Raw genomic sequence first — 16,318 nt, 5'->3', positions numbered from 1 at the left:
AATTACCGATAGGTATTCAAGTCCTATTTTTTTTTTTCTCCTTCTCTGTGTCCATCTGCCCAGACACTTTGTACAACATTTCATGGTACTTGACACATTTAGGCCCAGATTTATCAAGCCTTGGAGAGTGATAAATAGCACGGTGATAAAGTACCAACCAATCAGCTCCTAACTGTCATTTTTCAAACACAGCTTGTAACATGGCAGTTAGGAGCTGAATGGCTAGTACCTTATCACCATGCTATTTATCACTTTCCAAGGCTTGATAAATGGGGGCCTAAAACTGTTCCCTTAATTTCAGCTTTAATATTTTTATTACACACTGTTCATGAGTCCATCCCTTAGATTTTTAATGTGATTGTCCATGCACAGTAGCGCTTCACTTTTTCCACATTTTGTTATCTTAGCCCACAGGTTCTCAAACTTGGTCCTCAGGACCCCACACGGTGTATGTTTTGCAGGTCTCCTCACAGAATCACAAGTGACATAATTAGCTCCACCTGCAGACCTTTGAAAATGTGTCAGTGAGTAATTAATACACCTGTGCACTTGCTGGGTTACCTGCAAAACATGCACTGTGTGGGGTCCTGAGCACCGAGTTTGAGAACCACTGTCTTAGCCTTATTCCAACTTGAATGAATTCATTTTTCCATCAAAATTCTACACACAATCAAACAGATGTATTAACCTTGAGAAGGCATAAGGAAGTGATAAAGGAAGCAGCCAATCAGATCCTAACTGTTAATTTACATAATGGAGCTGATTCACTGGTGCCTTTATCACCTTGCACATCTCACTAGTTTATCACTTCCTTATGCCTTCTCCAGGTTAATACAACTGCCCCAATACCCCATAATGACAACGTGAAAAAAGTTGTTGTTTTTTTGTTGAGATTTTTGCAAATTAATTAAAAATAAAAACATGAAATCTGATGTACATCGGTATTCTCAGCCTTTGCTCAATACTTTGTTGATGCACCTTTGGCAGCAATTACAGCCTCAAGTCTTTTTATTTATGATGCCACAAGCTTGGCACACCTATCTTTGGGCAGTTTTGGCCATTCCTCTTTGCAGCACCTCTCAAGTTCTATCAGGTTGGATGGGAAGCGTCGGTGCACAGTCATTTTCAGAACTCTCCAGAGATTTTCAATCGTATTCAAGTAGGGGCTCTGGCTGGGTCACTCAAGGACATTCACAGAGTTGTCCTAAAGCCACTCCTTTAATATCTTGGCTGTGTGCTTATGGTCATTGTCCTGCTCTTATTGAATATTCCCCATAGAGAGAGAGAGAGCGCAGAAACCGGCGCTCCACATAATAAGCCTTGGATAAATACTTAGCTGGTTGCCTTCACTGGGGAGAGACATATGGACAGACTTGTGCGGCACTCCAGAATCACAGAAACGGATAACACCATGGCTTGTAGTATTCAACGTTTCAGTGCATTTTAATAGGTATTTTCATCAGGATTTAGAAACATAGTAATACAAGAACATACCTTTATACACCCCAGTGAGCGTGGGAATGAAGCGGGGACGATCTCGGCCTTCACTCTGTGCATAGTGGATGACGTCATCACGCCCGGCGTCAGTCGCGCCGAGTGACACGTATCCAATTCCAGTGTTCCGTCACCATAGCAACACTAAACAAAGAATGGACATACTGTTTACTCACAAGCGCAGTGTATCTAAGGCATCAAAATGAGTCCTCAACTATCCTAAACTAAACATCAGGTATAGATGGAGTATAGCATATAAATGCAGGAAAATATTTTACATACTTAATCATCGGAGTATACGTATAATATATATCCCATGGCAGGATATAATGTAAACAAACTGTAAAACCATCATTGTATCACAGAAAAAGGCCTATCCCGAATATCAATACTATACATTATGGCAAGCTGTAATTGAATCACTACATATAACACCCTCAAATAGAACATAATAGAACATAATTACATTGATATTATCTCATTAGGCAACTTATACCCAGGTTCTCATTAAGACCACGAAGAGTATCAAGGCGGTAGATCCATTGAGTCACACTGCAAGAGTTTCAAGGATCTATCCCCCCCTCGGATGTTTAAGGGAACATGGTCTATCATCCGATATTTCAACAATGCCAATGAATGGCGCATAGTAACAAAATGACGTGCAACTGGTTGCTCACCCTGCCCACTACTAAGGGCAGCCCTAATAACAGACCGGTGAGCAGTCATCTTTTCTTTAAATGTCCTCTCCATCTTCCCAATATAGGACAGACTGCAGGGACATAATATTTGATACACAACAAATTTTTATTCACAACTAAGTGTATGTCTAATAGTACATTTTTGGCCCGATCTAGGATGATAAAACATATCTCCAGGTATGCTAATCCTACAGATGGTGCATGTGCACCTAATGCAACCTCCTCTATGCTTAACATCACTGGGGTATCTAGTTGGGTTAGTGACATCAGATTTACCCTAAATGTCACGTATATTACGTCCTCGGGTGTAACATGGAATTAAGGACATTGTCTGAAGTTTAAGGTCAGGATCAGTTTTAACAATTGGCCAAAGTTTCTTAGATGTTCTATTTATCACCCCACTGGCCTGTGTAAATTTATTGACCCAAGGCATCTTACTGTCGCTCTGCTTCTTTTCTTTCTGTAACAATAAATCTTTTCTATCAAGTTTCGCAATTTTATTTTCTTTATCATCCACTAGGGGTCACTGGAGTACTCTTGGGATATGGACGGGCGGAGCCGAACAAAGGCACTGAATATTCAAATTTAGGACTCTTCCCCCCCCCTCCATATCCCCAAGTACCTCAGTGTACTTTGCCAGTGTTTTTTCGGTGCTCACAGATGAACATCGGCTTGTGGCAATGGCCACTTTTCAGATTTTTATTTTTATTTTTAATTTTTACACTGCCCGTCTCAGTTTATGGAAAAACATGGGTCCGGGATGGTGTCGCTGCAAGGCAGCGGATGGCGTGTCGGTCCTCACAAAGAGCACCCTCACAGCCACAGGCGCTATAGACAAGCGCATGGCGTGTCGGTCCTCACAAAGAGCACCCTCACAGCCACAGGCAGCCATTGTCTCCTTTAAACTGAACGGAGCTTACAGAAAGAAGATCCGTTACAGCCAGGATAAGACAAAGAGCTGGAAGGAGCTTACACTTACAGAAGCTCCGTCACAGCCAAGATGAGGCTGAAACGGAGCTTGCAGAGAGAAGAGAAGGCGGCACAAGGTATGAGTGTCAGGGCGGTCAGCTCACGCTGCCGCCCTGCTGTGTGTGTGTTATGCTGAACGCCGCTGAAGGTCTTGCTGAACGATGCGCAGAGCGGCCGCACGTCACTCAGACGTTGGCCGCTCTCACTGCGCTGATGGCCCGGTACGAGAATCTCCGTGCGCTGTACTAAGAGAGCGGCCGCACGTCACTCAGACGCCGGCCGCTCTCACTGCTCTGAGGGCACGGCACCGCTAGACGCTACCGCCATTCTCCTGGGCTGAACTAAGTAGAGCGGCCGCACGTCACTCGGACGCCGGCCGCTCTCACTGCTCTGCTGCGGCACCGTTACACGCCGCCGACATTCTCCGGGAGCTCAACTAAGAGAGCGGCCGCACGTCACTCAGACGCCGGCCGCTCTCACTGCTTTCATGGCCCGGCACCGCTACACGCCGCCGAGACAGTGGCCGCACGTCACTAAAGGACGCAGGCCACTTTTCCAAAGACACACCGCAGACACAGGGAGACTGTGTACTGCTGTAGGAAGCAGCTGCCGGACGGCTCCCCGGCGCTAGATCAGGCTCTCCTGCTCTCCCTGCTCCCGATCTCCGTACGCTGCAGGTAAGGGATGCAGGGGGGGGGGGGGAATAATACCCATAGCAGCAGCAAAGGCTGCATGGGTTCAAAATACACAAGCAGCGCAGCACGTTAACAGCACGTTTTATATATATAAATATAATGAAGCTTTTGCTGGCAATAATATCAGTATGAACTGTGATTATAGGTGTAAACACTTTGTATATATATATAATATATATATGAGGCTTTGGCTGGCAATAGGTTATCAGTGGCATAACCTATTACACGTTTAACCATGTTTTCTGTTATTTTTGGTTACAGTTGCATAAATACACTGCAGGCAGTGCTCATATTATTTGAATACATATATTTTACTGTATCCTATGTATAATAGGCTATTAAGCATAATAACTGTATAATAGGCTATTAAGCCTATATTAAAACTGCAGCAGGTACCCTGTACTATGATTTTCTGGGAAAGCATGGCATGACGGCCATTTTAATCATTGCTGGTTTTCCAGTTATAATTCCAGACCATACACCTCTACTCCACAAGGAGGCGCAGGGGTGTTAGTGGGAATTTTTTTTTAGTTCAAGATAATTCTGGAACATTCCTGCCCTACATCTTTAAGCCACCAGAAGGCGCAGGGGTGTTAGTAGGAATTTGGTTCGGGTTTCATGCCCATGTGAACTGCTTTTCACATAAAGACTTTGGTTTCCTAATAAATATGCTGTTCAGCAATAACATATATATATAGATATATATGCCATATAATAATCGTGCAAGTGTCTGTCTGTTGCCTATTATGATGTCTGTCTACATAGCGAATAAGGCTCTAGTGCAGACTAAAAATGTTAACATTGGCAATTCAAATTAAAACAGCGGTAATCTGAGTCTCAGAATAACTCCGCCAGCGCTAACAAAAGACAATCTTTCCAAAGTGACAATTTTCCTTTGGGTACCAGAGTGTTTATTTCACTAGTCTTATAATTTAATGCACGATTCTATGTCAAATCTCACACCGATAACTACAAGTGAGCAGGGTACATTAGTCCAGCACTCAGATAGTGCGGGGTTTTAGACAACCATACATAATAGTTTCCAAAAGGACGCGATCCGCCATTGGTATATGCGTTTCTGTCAAACATTATAAAAACCACAGATACATTTGGGTCACTAGAATCTATCTATGGAACCATGCCGATCACGGTTAAAAGAAGCTGCAGAGTATATCTGTAAAGCTTTTGCTAACGCCGGTTATTTTCAAATTGTCGCTAGTTAAGCGCGACAAGCCCAGAGCTTGTTTGCTCCTAAATTGGATATATGTGTAACGACATTTTATCCCTTTACGATATTCTGCCATTAGCGCATACAATATACTTGTAACAGCGTTTTATTCTTTTATAAACATCAGTCACGTCTTGTAACGACAGGACGTTACAGTCAGCAAGCCAGTGGTTTGATGACCTCTTTTACATTTGTGGAAGTGCGTCTTTTCAGGTTACATTTGCGAGGTTTCATGACTTCAACTCATATATGTCTCAGCTATTTACAGCTTAGAGTACAAAACTGCTTCTGGCGAACGGTTTGGCAGGTTGTCATTTAGTCTTTGCTGGGTTATAAACCAGTCAATAGTACGCCAACAGAGTCAAAATGACTTATTCCCGTCTGTTTGAGCAAAATCAAACAGCTCCGTTGCAATATCAATCAGCAAGTCATTTACTACAGTTAGAAAATGAAAATGGATTTTCTGCAGTTAGTTTTTGCTTATTGCAGCCACAAAATTGTATAATTGCATTTGATCTTCACAATGCGTATTTACCCAGTCCGGTTTCTTCATCACAGGTTCTAGCGTTTGCAAATCGCCACAACCATTAACCATTTCATTTATACCGTTGCTTATCGCTGCCGGTATTTACCAAAGTGATGTTGGAATAATCGCTCATCTCACATAAGAACTATGTATCAACAAAGTTCCTCTATCTTGCGCTACTAAGGTATACTGCGGTAGCAGATTAAGTTCGAAAACAATCACATCTAAGTCGGTCTAAACGATGTCAATTCCTAGGTAAGATTATAAATACGGTAAATCAAAGACTTTTACCTACTACACCAGCAAGAACAAAGGTACACGCACATTAGCGGTACATTGGTGTATTCACTTATTAAGAATAAAGATGTGTTTTCAATCGCGTTTCTCACAGAGGGACAAGGGTGCGTATACTCTGGACGACAGTCACAGAGAGTCAGGATTTGTAGTTAAAATCAACGCAAAGGTTCTAAAACACGACAGATTGCTGTCAATAAATGTCCTAGAACTCTGTGCATTTTACAATGCAATAGATAAATGTCCTAGAACTCTGTGCATTTTACAATGCAATAAATAATTCGTTTTCAGTCTGTCCAGGGATAGACTCTGGGTTCTCTTCAGAACGAATAAATCTTTCGCTTTTTACTAAAGATTTCTGTAGACAGGAACAACCGTGAGTTTCATGTAATTTTGTTTTTTCATGCCTAGCTCACGCTGCCCTTAAGCAGTCAAACAAAGCAACGGCAGTTGCATACACAACAACCAGTGAAAACCAAGAAGCCGCATGGCAATGCGGCAGGTAACTCAAATCTTCAATGGCTCAGAACGCCATTATGTGAAAATGTCAAGACATCAATCCGTGAGTGGACATTTGTTAGACAAAAGATCTCACCCGTCAGGGTTTGGATCTTGAAAACTGGACATTAAATCCAGAGGTGTTTCATATGTGAGTCCACAGAAGGCGGTTACCCCAAGTATACATAATGGCATCTCGCCACAATTACAAAAGCTCAGTATATGTACATCACATTCATGGGGTCATTCAGCATCGTGTATCTGGCTCCACCATTTTCCGCTTCTCTCTTCGTTGCCAAAACGGATCAGAAGACAGTTCGTCACAGTCAATACTGGTGGTATCTCATGGGTTTCGGAGAAGTTTGCTTCTCGAATTTTCAAGTAATACTTGCACACGATCTTGCCCCGCTCATAATACGGCCAACCTGTTACATCACGGAACGTTCTTTTACCCATAGTTACCTATGTACCTATTATCTATGTACCGCAGCTGCGGTTGACGGGGTGAGAGTTCAGACCTCTCTCTTAAAAAATAGAGAATTACAGTATCGGTTATACCAACCATGTTACGAAATAGTAAGCCGCTTAAGGCAGCTCATAATTAAAAAATTTCGTGTGCTTACATAGGTTGTAAACCTCGGAAGTTTCCAACATCATACTTCAAGTACCCGTATTCTGTTAAACGGGATGGGATGGAAAACTGCGTTCATCTGCACTAAGAGTGCAGGTATCTGTGTGGTAAACTTATTTTCAAAGCGTTTGCCTCTATTTACGTCTGTAAACATCTTTCTACAAGGTGTCACCAAAGTTCAGACTCTATTTATCCCACCTACAGCGCCAGGCGATTTGAGGTTGGGTTCAGATTTCTTAGTTTTCATATTTTGGAATCCTTTCAACAAATGGGAATTAAGTTTCATATTTTTGAACCCGTACAACAAATGGGTATTAAGTTCTCACTTTGGAAAACATTTTTCTTCTAGCCTTGGCTTCGCCAAGGGTGCTTCGGCAAGGATTTTGTTTTCATATTTGGGTGCCTTGTATTCCAAGCCACCGTATTTGAGTTTTCTCATTACAAAGCAGATCTTCCGACAAAATCCGCTTTCGTATTCTTCACATCAATATACCAATAGTGGTTCCTGTGGGGACAGCACATTCTAAAATTCTGAATGTGGTACACGCGTTACGCGTTTATATATGTAGTACGTGATATGAATACGTTGTTTGTTCTATATGATACTGCAAACTGGGGTTAGCCAGTTTCTCAGCAGATTTTATCCAGTTGGATAATAATGACTACAAGTCAGGCTTACTTAAGGCTAAGTTACAATCGCCTACGTCAGTAATAGCATCCCACAGGTTCTGTGGGAATGTCACACCCAGCGGGTCGTGGAGCGTCTACGACGCGGCTACATAGCCTTTAGTGCACCACGTTTGTGCACGTTTACACGTTATGAATGGTGGCGCCATCAGCATTTAGCTTTGGCTGCCTACTGTTACAAGTATCAAACAGCTCTCCCGCCCACGAGGGAAGCTTTGGTACGTCCCAAGAGTACTCCAGTGACCCCTAGTGGATGATAAAGAAAATAGGATTTTGGTACTTACCAGGTAAATCCTTTTCTTTGAATCCATAGGGGGCACTGGACGCCCACCCAGAGCAGTTTTACCTGGGTTGTTGTAAGCTCAAGGGAGCTTAGTGAACAAATTTAACTTGGATGGTATTAAGCTCGAAGGAGCTTAGGGTAACACATTTTCACCAATTGGCTCAAATTATAAAGTTCTATCGGTTAAGGTGTCAACTGTTTAGTTGACAATAAGGTTACGGATCAACTTTGTGGTTGTCCGTTATGTTATAGGGATTCTCCATTGTCAACCTCTCTATATCCTGTTCGCTCAGTAAAAAACACTGGCAAAGTACACTGAGGTACTTGGGGATATGGAGGGGGGGGGAGAGTCCTAAATTTGAATATTCAGTGCCTTTGTTCGGCTCCGCCCGTCCATATCCCAAGAGTACTCCAGTGCCCCCTATGGATTCAAAGAAAAGGATTTACCTGGTAAGTACCAAAATCCTATTTTTAGCAACAATTAATTCTGCTTTAGGGTAACCACGCTTTTTGAATCATTGCCTCTATTTGTTGTTCAGCAACTATGGGGTTGATGCACACAATAATAGTGTTATTCCGGTAAAATTCACTCATGTGGCTAATACAGAAAGAGTGCCGCTTCTTTTCCTGTTTTCTGGATTTGTGGGGTGACCGTTCCCCACTAAGAGGGCACCGGAGCAAGTATAACAGGTATTCCGCAAGAGTGCCGGATCTATCAAGTGGATGTGTGTATATAAATTCCCGGAAGGTGGATGGTAGATTGTGAATAGGTCTGTAATCGATATATCGACACTATATTATCAACAGTCAATAGGTTGACAGGGTCAAAAGGTCAACATGTAAAAGGTAGACAGTACAAAAGGTCAACAGGTACGTTAGGTCGACAGATTCAAAAGGTCGACATGACAGTGGTCAACACACATAATGTCAACAATTGTTTTTTTTTGTTTTTTTTTTCATGTTTTACATGGCGAGCTAAGGAAGGCTGTGAAGGGCCGTGTGTCTACTAATTTAGGTCATGTGGTTAAACATACAAAATAACAACCTTTGTGTCCACCATTTTCATGTCAACCTTTTCTAATGTCTACCTTGTTCATATCGGCATTTTGTACTTGCTGACCTATTGATTGTGGACCATATGGGGTTAACCTATTCATGGTCTATCTGTTAATCCACACCCTAAATTCCCTACCACACACATACTATTACCAGACAATCTGCTCCCGCCATGTCACAGGCTGTGTTTGAAAAATGACAATTAGGAGCTCACAGACCGGAACTTTATCGCTGTCCACTTTATCTCCATTCAAGGCTTAATAAATAGACCCCTAAATTTGTTAGATGTTTCAACAGTAAAATGAAGCAGTTCATTCAGTAATCAAGAAAATGTCCCACTTTGGACAGGAATTTAGATATTAGTCAAAGCAGGTGTTAGTAGAGTTAAAAAGTAGTTACCACATCCTTTGTAATTGAGATGGGTTGGTAATGTTAAGCTAGGTACACACTATACAATTATCTGGCAGATTATCTTCCAGATCTAGCTGGTTGGAATGGAAATCTGGTAGTGGATGAGAGCAAATGACAATCGACCATTTGCTCCCAAACATTGCAAAACGGACAAAAACAGTTGTTCATACAAGTTGGTTAAATTTGCTTTTAATCAATTTGTCTGAATGACAGGTTTTGTCTGTTTTCCAGTGTTTGGGAGCAAATGGTCGATTGTCATTTGCTCTCATCCATTACCAGATTTTCATTACAACCAGCCACATCTGGCAGATTATATGCTAGATAATTATATAGCGTGTACTTAGCTAACACCAGATCTCTGAAAACACCTCTTAACAGGTTAGCAGTGATAGACTAGCTGGTGCTTCCATAAATGGGTGGTAATGACGTGTTTCCCAGCCTCTACAGTTTTGTCGGCAGTGTTCTCAGACCACATTTTTTCTGGTGTGTTAACAAATCGATTTTGTTTAAATAGTATTTAAGTTGGGTCTAATAAGACTTTGTTTTCTACCCCTAGGGAAGCTGTAATCAAACACTCTTTGGTGCATAAAGTGTTTCTGGACTTTTTTAACCATGCAACTCCAAAAATAAGATCGGTATGTAAATATAACTTCTGTCCGTTTGTTTTATGATAAAATACTGTTTATTTGCTTCACAGTCCCTGAAATGAGTTATTTGTTTAATTAGATGAGACCTCAGTTCTTTCCACCGTTAGAATTAAAGTATAAGTGAGGAATTTCCTTTCTCCATTTCAGGCATCCACTACACAGCTGATGATATCATTGTAAATACTGGTACATTTTTCTTTAGTTTCTTTCCTCTCGTCTTACAAGATTTTTTTTTATTATTCTTTTTCTCAGGAAATGATTGAGGCTATTAGAGAAGCAGTGATCTACTTAATTCACACACATGATGGTGCAAGAGTGGGCATGCACTGTATATGGCATGGAACACCAAAGGTTTGTTAACTTGTGCTGTGTATGTATTTTCTTACATTATAGTTCCATTGTTTTACATACCAGATAAGTGCATACATGGGGCTGTCTGAGAGCCTACAGTCTAAAGTAATTATATAGGCGTAGATTTGTATAATGTAGCTTCCACTTTGGAGAAAGTTGATATAAGCTGATTCAGAGATATTAATGGAGCTGAGCGATTATCGGCTGGCTGCATGTGCCACAGTCACAATGCACGTGCCAATATACCTTAGCGATGTCTCTTGCAATGCGGATTACAGTTTGGGAGTGTTTGGCGGCAGTACAGTCAAAGGGAGTGATGACATAAATGTAGTAATGGTGTGATTGTTTTCGGTGGGGGAGGGGGTGGGGGGGCAGGAGAGGGGTGTCTTAGCCTAAAGTTATGATTCCCCTGTATGCAGAAAACAGCATCTTAATTCCCGCACCCATTCTACGCAACCGTAGAGTTTCTCAGGCAGTCTGTTATCAAAGGATCAGCGACCACTGCTACGTATTTGTACACAATTGCTTGGATTTGTGATGCGCCAGTGGCCGTCTCATTACATTTCCAGGTGGCTACAGCATTTGTATATTTTTCTACATCTGCTGCGTACGGGGTCGCAGCTTTCAATGCATTAGCTACAGTACATTTCTGATTCGATAGCAGAATCTGTGATGTTTATGTTGGAAAATACGTGTGTAAACTGTTCTATTAATCAAGTATACAACACATACATCATCCGCTATTGCTAATGAAAGTGCAACTTGGAGCATCTAGGCACTTGTTCTAGAAAATAAAATGGCAAATTTGTATTGGTTGACCGTTTTTATGATGTTCGTTTTTACTTGCTATTTGTGATCTTGAAGATTTTAAGCATTTATACATTTGCGCTCTTTTTTTTTTTTTTTACATTTTTTTATTTTCATTTTTTTATATTGAGCATACAGTATTATGTCTTTCTGCAGCACTAATGCTACTTGAAATTTAGTGTAGCCAGTCTCTTGGAGGAAGTGGAACTGTACAGAAAATTCCCATCTCTAATTGATGGGGTGGGGAGTTTGGGCAGACTTTTGTTACAGGACATCAGATCAGATAGTTCTTCTGTAATAGTGACATTTGGTCACATGCAACATTATCACACAGACCATCGCTTGTGCTATCAGGCCATAAGAGTTTTTTTTAGAACACTTTTTAGCTTTAACATAAAATCACTTGTTCAGGAACCATTGTAAATCCGTTACAATCAATATTTCTTTTTTTTTTCAATAGCTTATTTGTTTAGATTAAAGTGTGTACCGTTAAAAAGACCACCGATCTGCAGCTTGTTTAAATAGGATGCGCTGCTTTCACCTTGCAGCTAATTGCTGATCTTGCCTGCGGCTGAGTAGTTAAGCTTGTAAACCAATGCTGTATGTTGATAACGGTCTTATGGAAATGAGACAAGCCTTCCTGGTATAATCTGCTTTATTGTTGCTGGGTTAAGGATTCTGTCCCTGTGGTAAGAACAACATTCCTGCCTGTCCACCTTAGGCACGATCATTTCTTTCCCAAACTAAACTAACCACTTGTTTTAGTTGTGTGTTTTTCAGGAAAATTTTATTTTCAATCAATAATGTGAAAACTATAATGTCTGAATTGCATTGAATATGTAGATTTAAAAAAAAAAAAGGCCTTGTGGGGCAAAATTTACCTTTAAGACATCCGATCTCTGATTTAGGTAAAAAAAAAAAAAAAGCCAAGTCAGCCAAGCGTTTAATTTGTTAATTTGCTGCTGGAGTGCCCTTGGGACTGTCCCGGCAGTTTGTGATTTATATTTAATTTTATTCTAAAGGATTCATTTGGCAGCAGGAAGGTAGATTGTATCCAGCCTTACTCTTCTGGCTTGATGCATGTCTCCATTCCAGGTCACGTATGCCTCAAATATGGGTGGTCTTCAGTATGCCGGCTGTCGGGATACCGGCGCCGGAATCCCGACAGCCGGCATACCGACACTTATTCTCCCTTGTGGGGGTCCACGACCCCCCTGGAGGGAGAATAAAATAGCGTAGCGCGCCACCGTGCCCGCAGCGTGGCGAGCGCAGCGAGCCCGCAAGGGGCTCATTTGCGCTAGTCACATTGTCGGTATGCCGGCGGTCGGGCTCCCGGCGCCGGTATGCTGGTCGCCGGGAGCCCGACCGCCGGCATACCATACTACACCCCTCAAATATTGCTTGAGAAAATCCCATGCAACTTATATCCTGTGATCTGTTTGGGTATCTTTTATCTAAAGTTGTTTTATGTGAAGTATTTACTCCCCCTCCCACCCCACCTCCAAAAGGCAGGGTTTGTAGCGCAGCATTAAATAAGCTGCCTCCTTTGATTTAATCAGTTTGGAGGAGACTACTACAAACTAAAGGATAACTCTGTTCTTTAACACTCAATCCACTGAGCCCCCTGCCTGATGCAGCCAGCTTTGTTTCATGTATTCAGCATCTTGTCCATAAATTACACACTACCAGGAATAGCACCTGGCGGTAGAAGAACCAGCCAGATCATGTGCATTGTTACAGTGTGAATAAATTAATATTTTGCATACAAATTTCACTCATGGAATTCCACCATTGTTTTAATTATCTTGTGAACTTTGATTTTTACGCTTTAGTATAACTCCATTCCCATCTCATGAGCTTTTTCTGATTGTGCTACTAATAGTAGGATCATAAGTATATCCAAATGGAAATTACTTATGTAATGTCAAGTGTTTTGAGGAAGGGAAATAAGTGTACTTTATATATTGTACATACAGTATACCTTTCTGTTTCTGTCTCACGTGTACATTTCCACTGGAAGTCTTTAAAATTAACCGGCTCAACCAACTACCCCACAATTTATTTTTATATATAGCAGAAGAATATATTGTGTCGGCTTTCTCAGATGTAAAGCCAGTTGTAAACGTGTGTCTAGGAAGGGTTTTCCACAATACTGCATTTACAACATAGGGATCTATTGAATTAATCTGACAAGTCGGAAAAAATGCATTTTCCGACTTTATCAGTCGAATCTGGATTCAACCTATTCAAGTCTGTTGCCGTTTTTCCAATTTTGTCTGGAAATTCCGACTTGTCAGAAACCACATGGATCGGCGGATTAGCCGTGGATCTACGTAGTTTGTCTGATTTGCGGGCGTTTCCGAAAGGTTATTAGCCCGTTTCCGACAATGCTGATCAGACTTAAGAAAAAGTCGGATCGGCATTGTCGGAAACGGGCAGAAACCAGAAACCTGTTGGAAATGCCCGCAAATTGAATAGTGAAGTGTCTGATCCGACACAAATTTAATATACCCCATAGTATTTCTAAATTTGAGTGATCATTAATAGCTGTTTCTAAAATACGCCAATATAGGGATCTATTCAATGCCTGCCAGAGCCTCTCCGACAGAGGGGATCCGATAGTTCAATATTCAATTTGTGGTCAATTCCGACAGGTTTTTGCTCGTTTTCAACAATACGATCTGACTTTTTTTAAAGTCAGATTGACATTGTCGGAAACAGGCCAAAAAAGTGTCGGAATTGCCCGCAAATCCGACAAAACACATGGATCCGCGGCTAATCCGCAGATTCACGTGTTTTCCGACAAGTCAGATTTTTTAAAAAGTGGGAAAACGGCACTATAAATGAATAGGTCGAGATCAAATTCAACCTAAAAAAGTCGGAAAGTTCAGTTTTTCGACTTTTTAAAAAATCCAACAGTTATTGATTAGTTGTGTCTTCTCTTTAAATGGACATTATGTTGGTAAAAAAAACTTTGAAGGCTGTGCTTGCGTGTTTGAATTTCCATGTTCCTAAATACAACAAGTGGTGTTTGTGTAAAATGTTACATTGTGGTATTGTTGCCAGAACATTTACAGTAAGTTTATTATTTATAAATTCAAATGTTACTTTAATAGAGACAGCAAGCGAAAAAGGTTAACAGTGTTAAGAAATGAAAAGGTGAAGTAACTGTGGCTGGATAGTGAGAAAGAAGACTGTTAAATAAGATGTGTACGCCAATCAGACATAACATTAAAACCACCTGCCTAATGTTGTGCAGGTCTCACTCGTGCCGACAAAACAGCTCTTACCTATCAAGGCATGTACTACACAAGCATAGGCGTCGGAACGTGTGGGGAGGGAGGGGGCAAGGGGGTAGCTTGACCCCTCCAAACATGATGCAGGCGCTGGTGCGGGGGAGCGCTTCCTTCCGCATCCCCGTAAGCGGCTACAACTTTAAAAGCAGTGTGCTGCCGCAGGCAGGGTGCGGGGCCCCTTCTGTACTGCCCGGCTGTCTCTTAACTGGTGATGTATTACTGAGAGGAGGCGTGGCTGTGGTGGACCCGGAATGCGACGCCTCCCCCCCCCCCCCCCCCCCCCGTGAAACCATTCTGGCGCCCCTGTGCACAAGACATGTGAAGGTGTACTGTGGTATGTGGCACCAAGATGTTAGCAGCGATCCTTTAGGTCCTGTAAGTTGCAAGATGGGGCCTCCATGGCTCGGACTTGTTTTTACAGCACACCCCAGAGATTCTCCATCAGACTAAGATCTGGGGAATTTGGAGGCCAAGTCAACACCTTGAACATGTACCAATTTTTGCAGTGTGGCAGGACGCATTATCCTGCTGAAACCTGGTGCTATGAAGGGGTGTACTTGATGTGCAGCAATATTTAGGTAGGTGGTACGTGTCAAAGGTTTCCAAGGAGAACACTGCCCAGAGGATTGCACTGCCTCTGCCAGCTTGCCTTCCCATAGTACCTCCTGGTACTATAGTATCTATTTCCAGGTGAATGACACACACCTGGCCATCCGCTTGATTTAAAAGAAAACGTGACTAGTCAGACGAGGTTACCTTCTTTCTTTTCTCCTTCGTCCAGTTCCCATGCCCATGTGTCCGTTGTAGGTGCGTTCGGAGGTAGGGGTCATCTTGGGCACTCTGACCGGTCTGCTGTTACATAGCCCCATACGCAACAAGCTGCAAGGCACTGTGTGGTATGCAGCCTTTCTATCAGCCAGCAATAACTTTTTCAGTAATTTGAGCTACAGTATCCCTTTTCCGCGTGCTCTTTTTGTACTTCCAACACATCACCTTTAAAAACTCAGTGTTCCCTTTCAGCCTAATATATCACACCCATTGACATGTGCTATTGTAACGAGATAATGTTATTCACTTCACCGATCAGTGGTTTTAATGGCTGATTCTTGTACACACCGTGAGTTGTTGACGGATTGCACTTCCAGGGTGGCAAATTATATTGTAATTTTTTTGTTTGTTTTGTGTTTGTTATTTTTGATGACATAATATTGCATAAAAAAATATTACTCTTAATATGGTTATGTAGAGAATGCTGCCATCATTGAATGAATATGGGACTACATGTTATGGGTAAGATACTCAGGAGCAGATTATCATAGAAATAAGTTACAATGTATATAGCACATCTTTGCCTCAGTCAACTTTTTACATCAAATAACAGCCATAGGCTGAAGTAGGCAATTAAGTAATGGTAATTTTAATCTTTTTAGCTGTAATGGCTTGGAAATGAATATTTACTATTGATTTTTCATGCAGGACAGAAAAGTATTTGCGAAAACCATGAAGACCTTTGTTGAGAAAATTGCCACAGTAAGTTGTTAAACCGCCTTTACAGTAGCTGTTACGGGCTCGTATTACACAATACATTTGTGCCGTTTGTTGATTTACCATATTACCAGCTTCAAGTGTGTAAGACATGCACATCAATAAGTCCATCCACATATTGGTGTAATCGCTGAAAGTGTCTTGTTTTTTTTTCTTTTCTTTCTATAAATCTAATGTTGCATTACTTCAGTCAGAACATATC

General features: G+C 41.6%; 1 protein-coding gene and 1 non-coding gene across 5 annotated transcripts in view; both read left to right on the top strand.

The window, feature by feature from the left end:
• Positions 1–16,318, top strand: part of PUM3 (pumilio RNA binding family member 3) — a 236,768-nt gene that overhangs the window by 139,466 nt on the left and 80,984 nt on the right. For all 4 annotated transcript variants that reach the window (XM_063913956.1, XM_063913954.1, XM_063913955.1 and 1 more), the window contains exons 10-12: positions 10,027–10,105; positions 10,370–10,468; positions 16,048–16,101. In XM_063913956.1, coding sequence (XP_063770026.1) covers positions 10,027–10,105; positions 10,370–10,468; positions 16,048–16,101 — 232 coding nt within the window. The remainder of the gene's footprint in view (positions 1–10,026; positions 10,106–10,369; positions 10,469–16,047; positions 16,102–16,318) is intronic.
• On the top strand, positions 6,209–6,324 carry LOC134932319 (U5 spliceosomal RNA). Its single transcript, XR_010179305.1, has one exon. It is a non-coding gene; the product is annotated as a U5 spliceosomal RNA (small nuclear RNA).

The sequence above is a fragment of the Pseudophryne corroboree genome, chromosome 1 (assembly GCF_028390025.1).
Source record: "Pseudophryne corroboree isolate aPseCor3 chromosome 1, aPseCor3.hap2, whole genome shotgun sequence".
Lineage (NCBI taxonomy): Eukaryota > Metazoa > Chordata > Amphibia > Anura > Myobatrachidae > Pseudophryne > Pseudophryne corroboree.
Note: the sequence above shows the minus strand (reverse complement) of the source record. Positions and strands in the feature narration are given on the sequence as shown.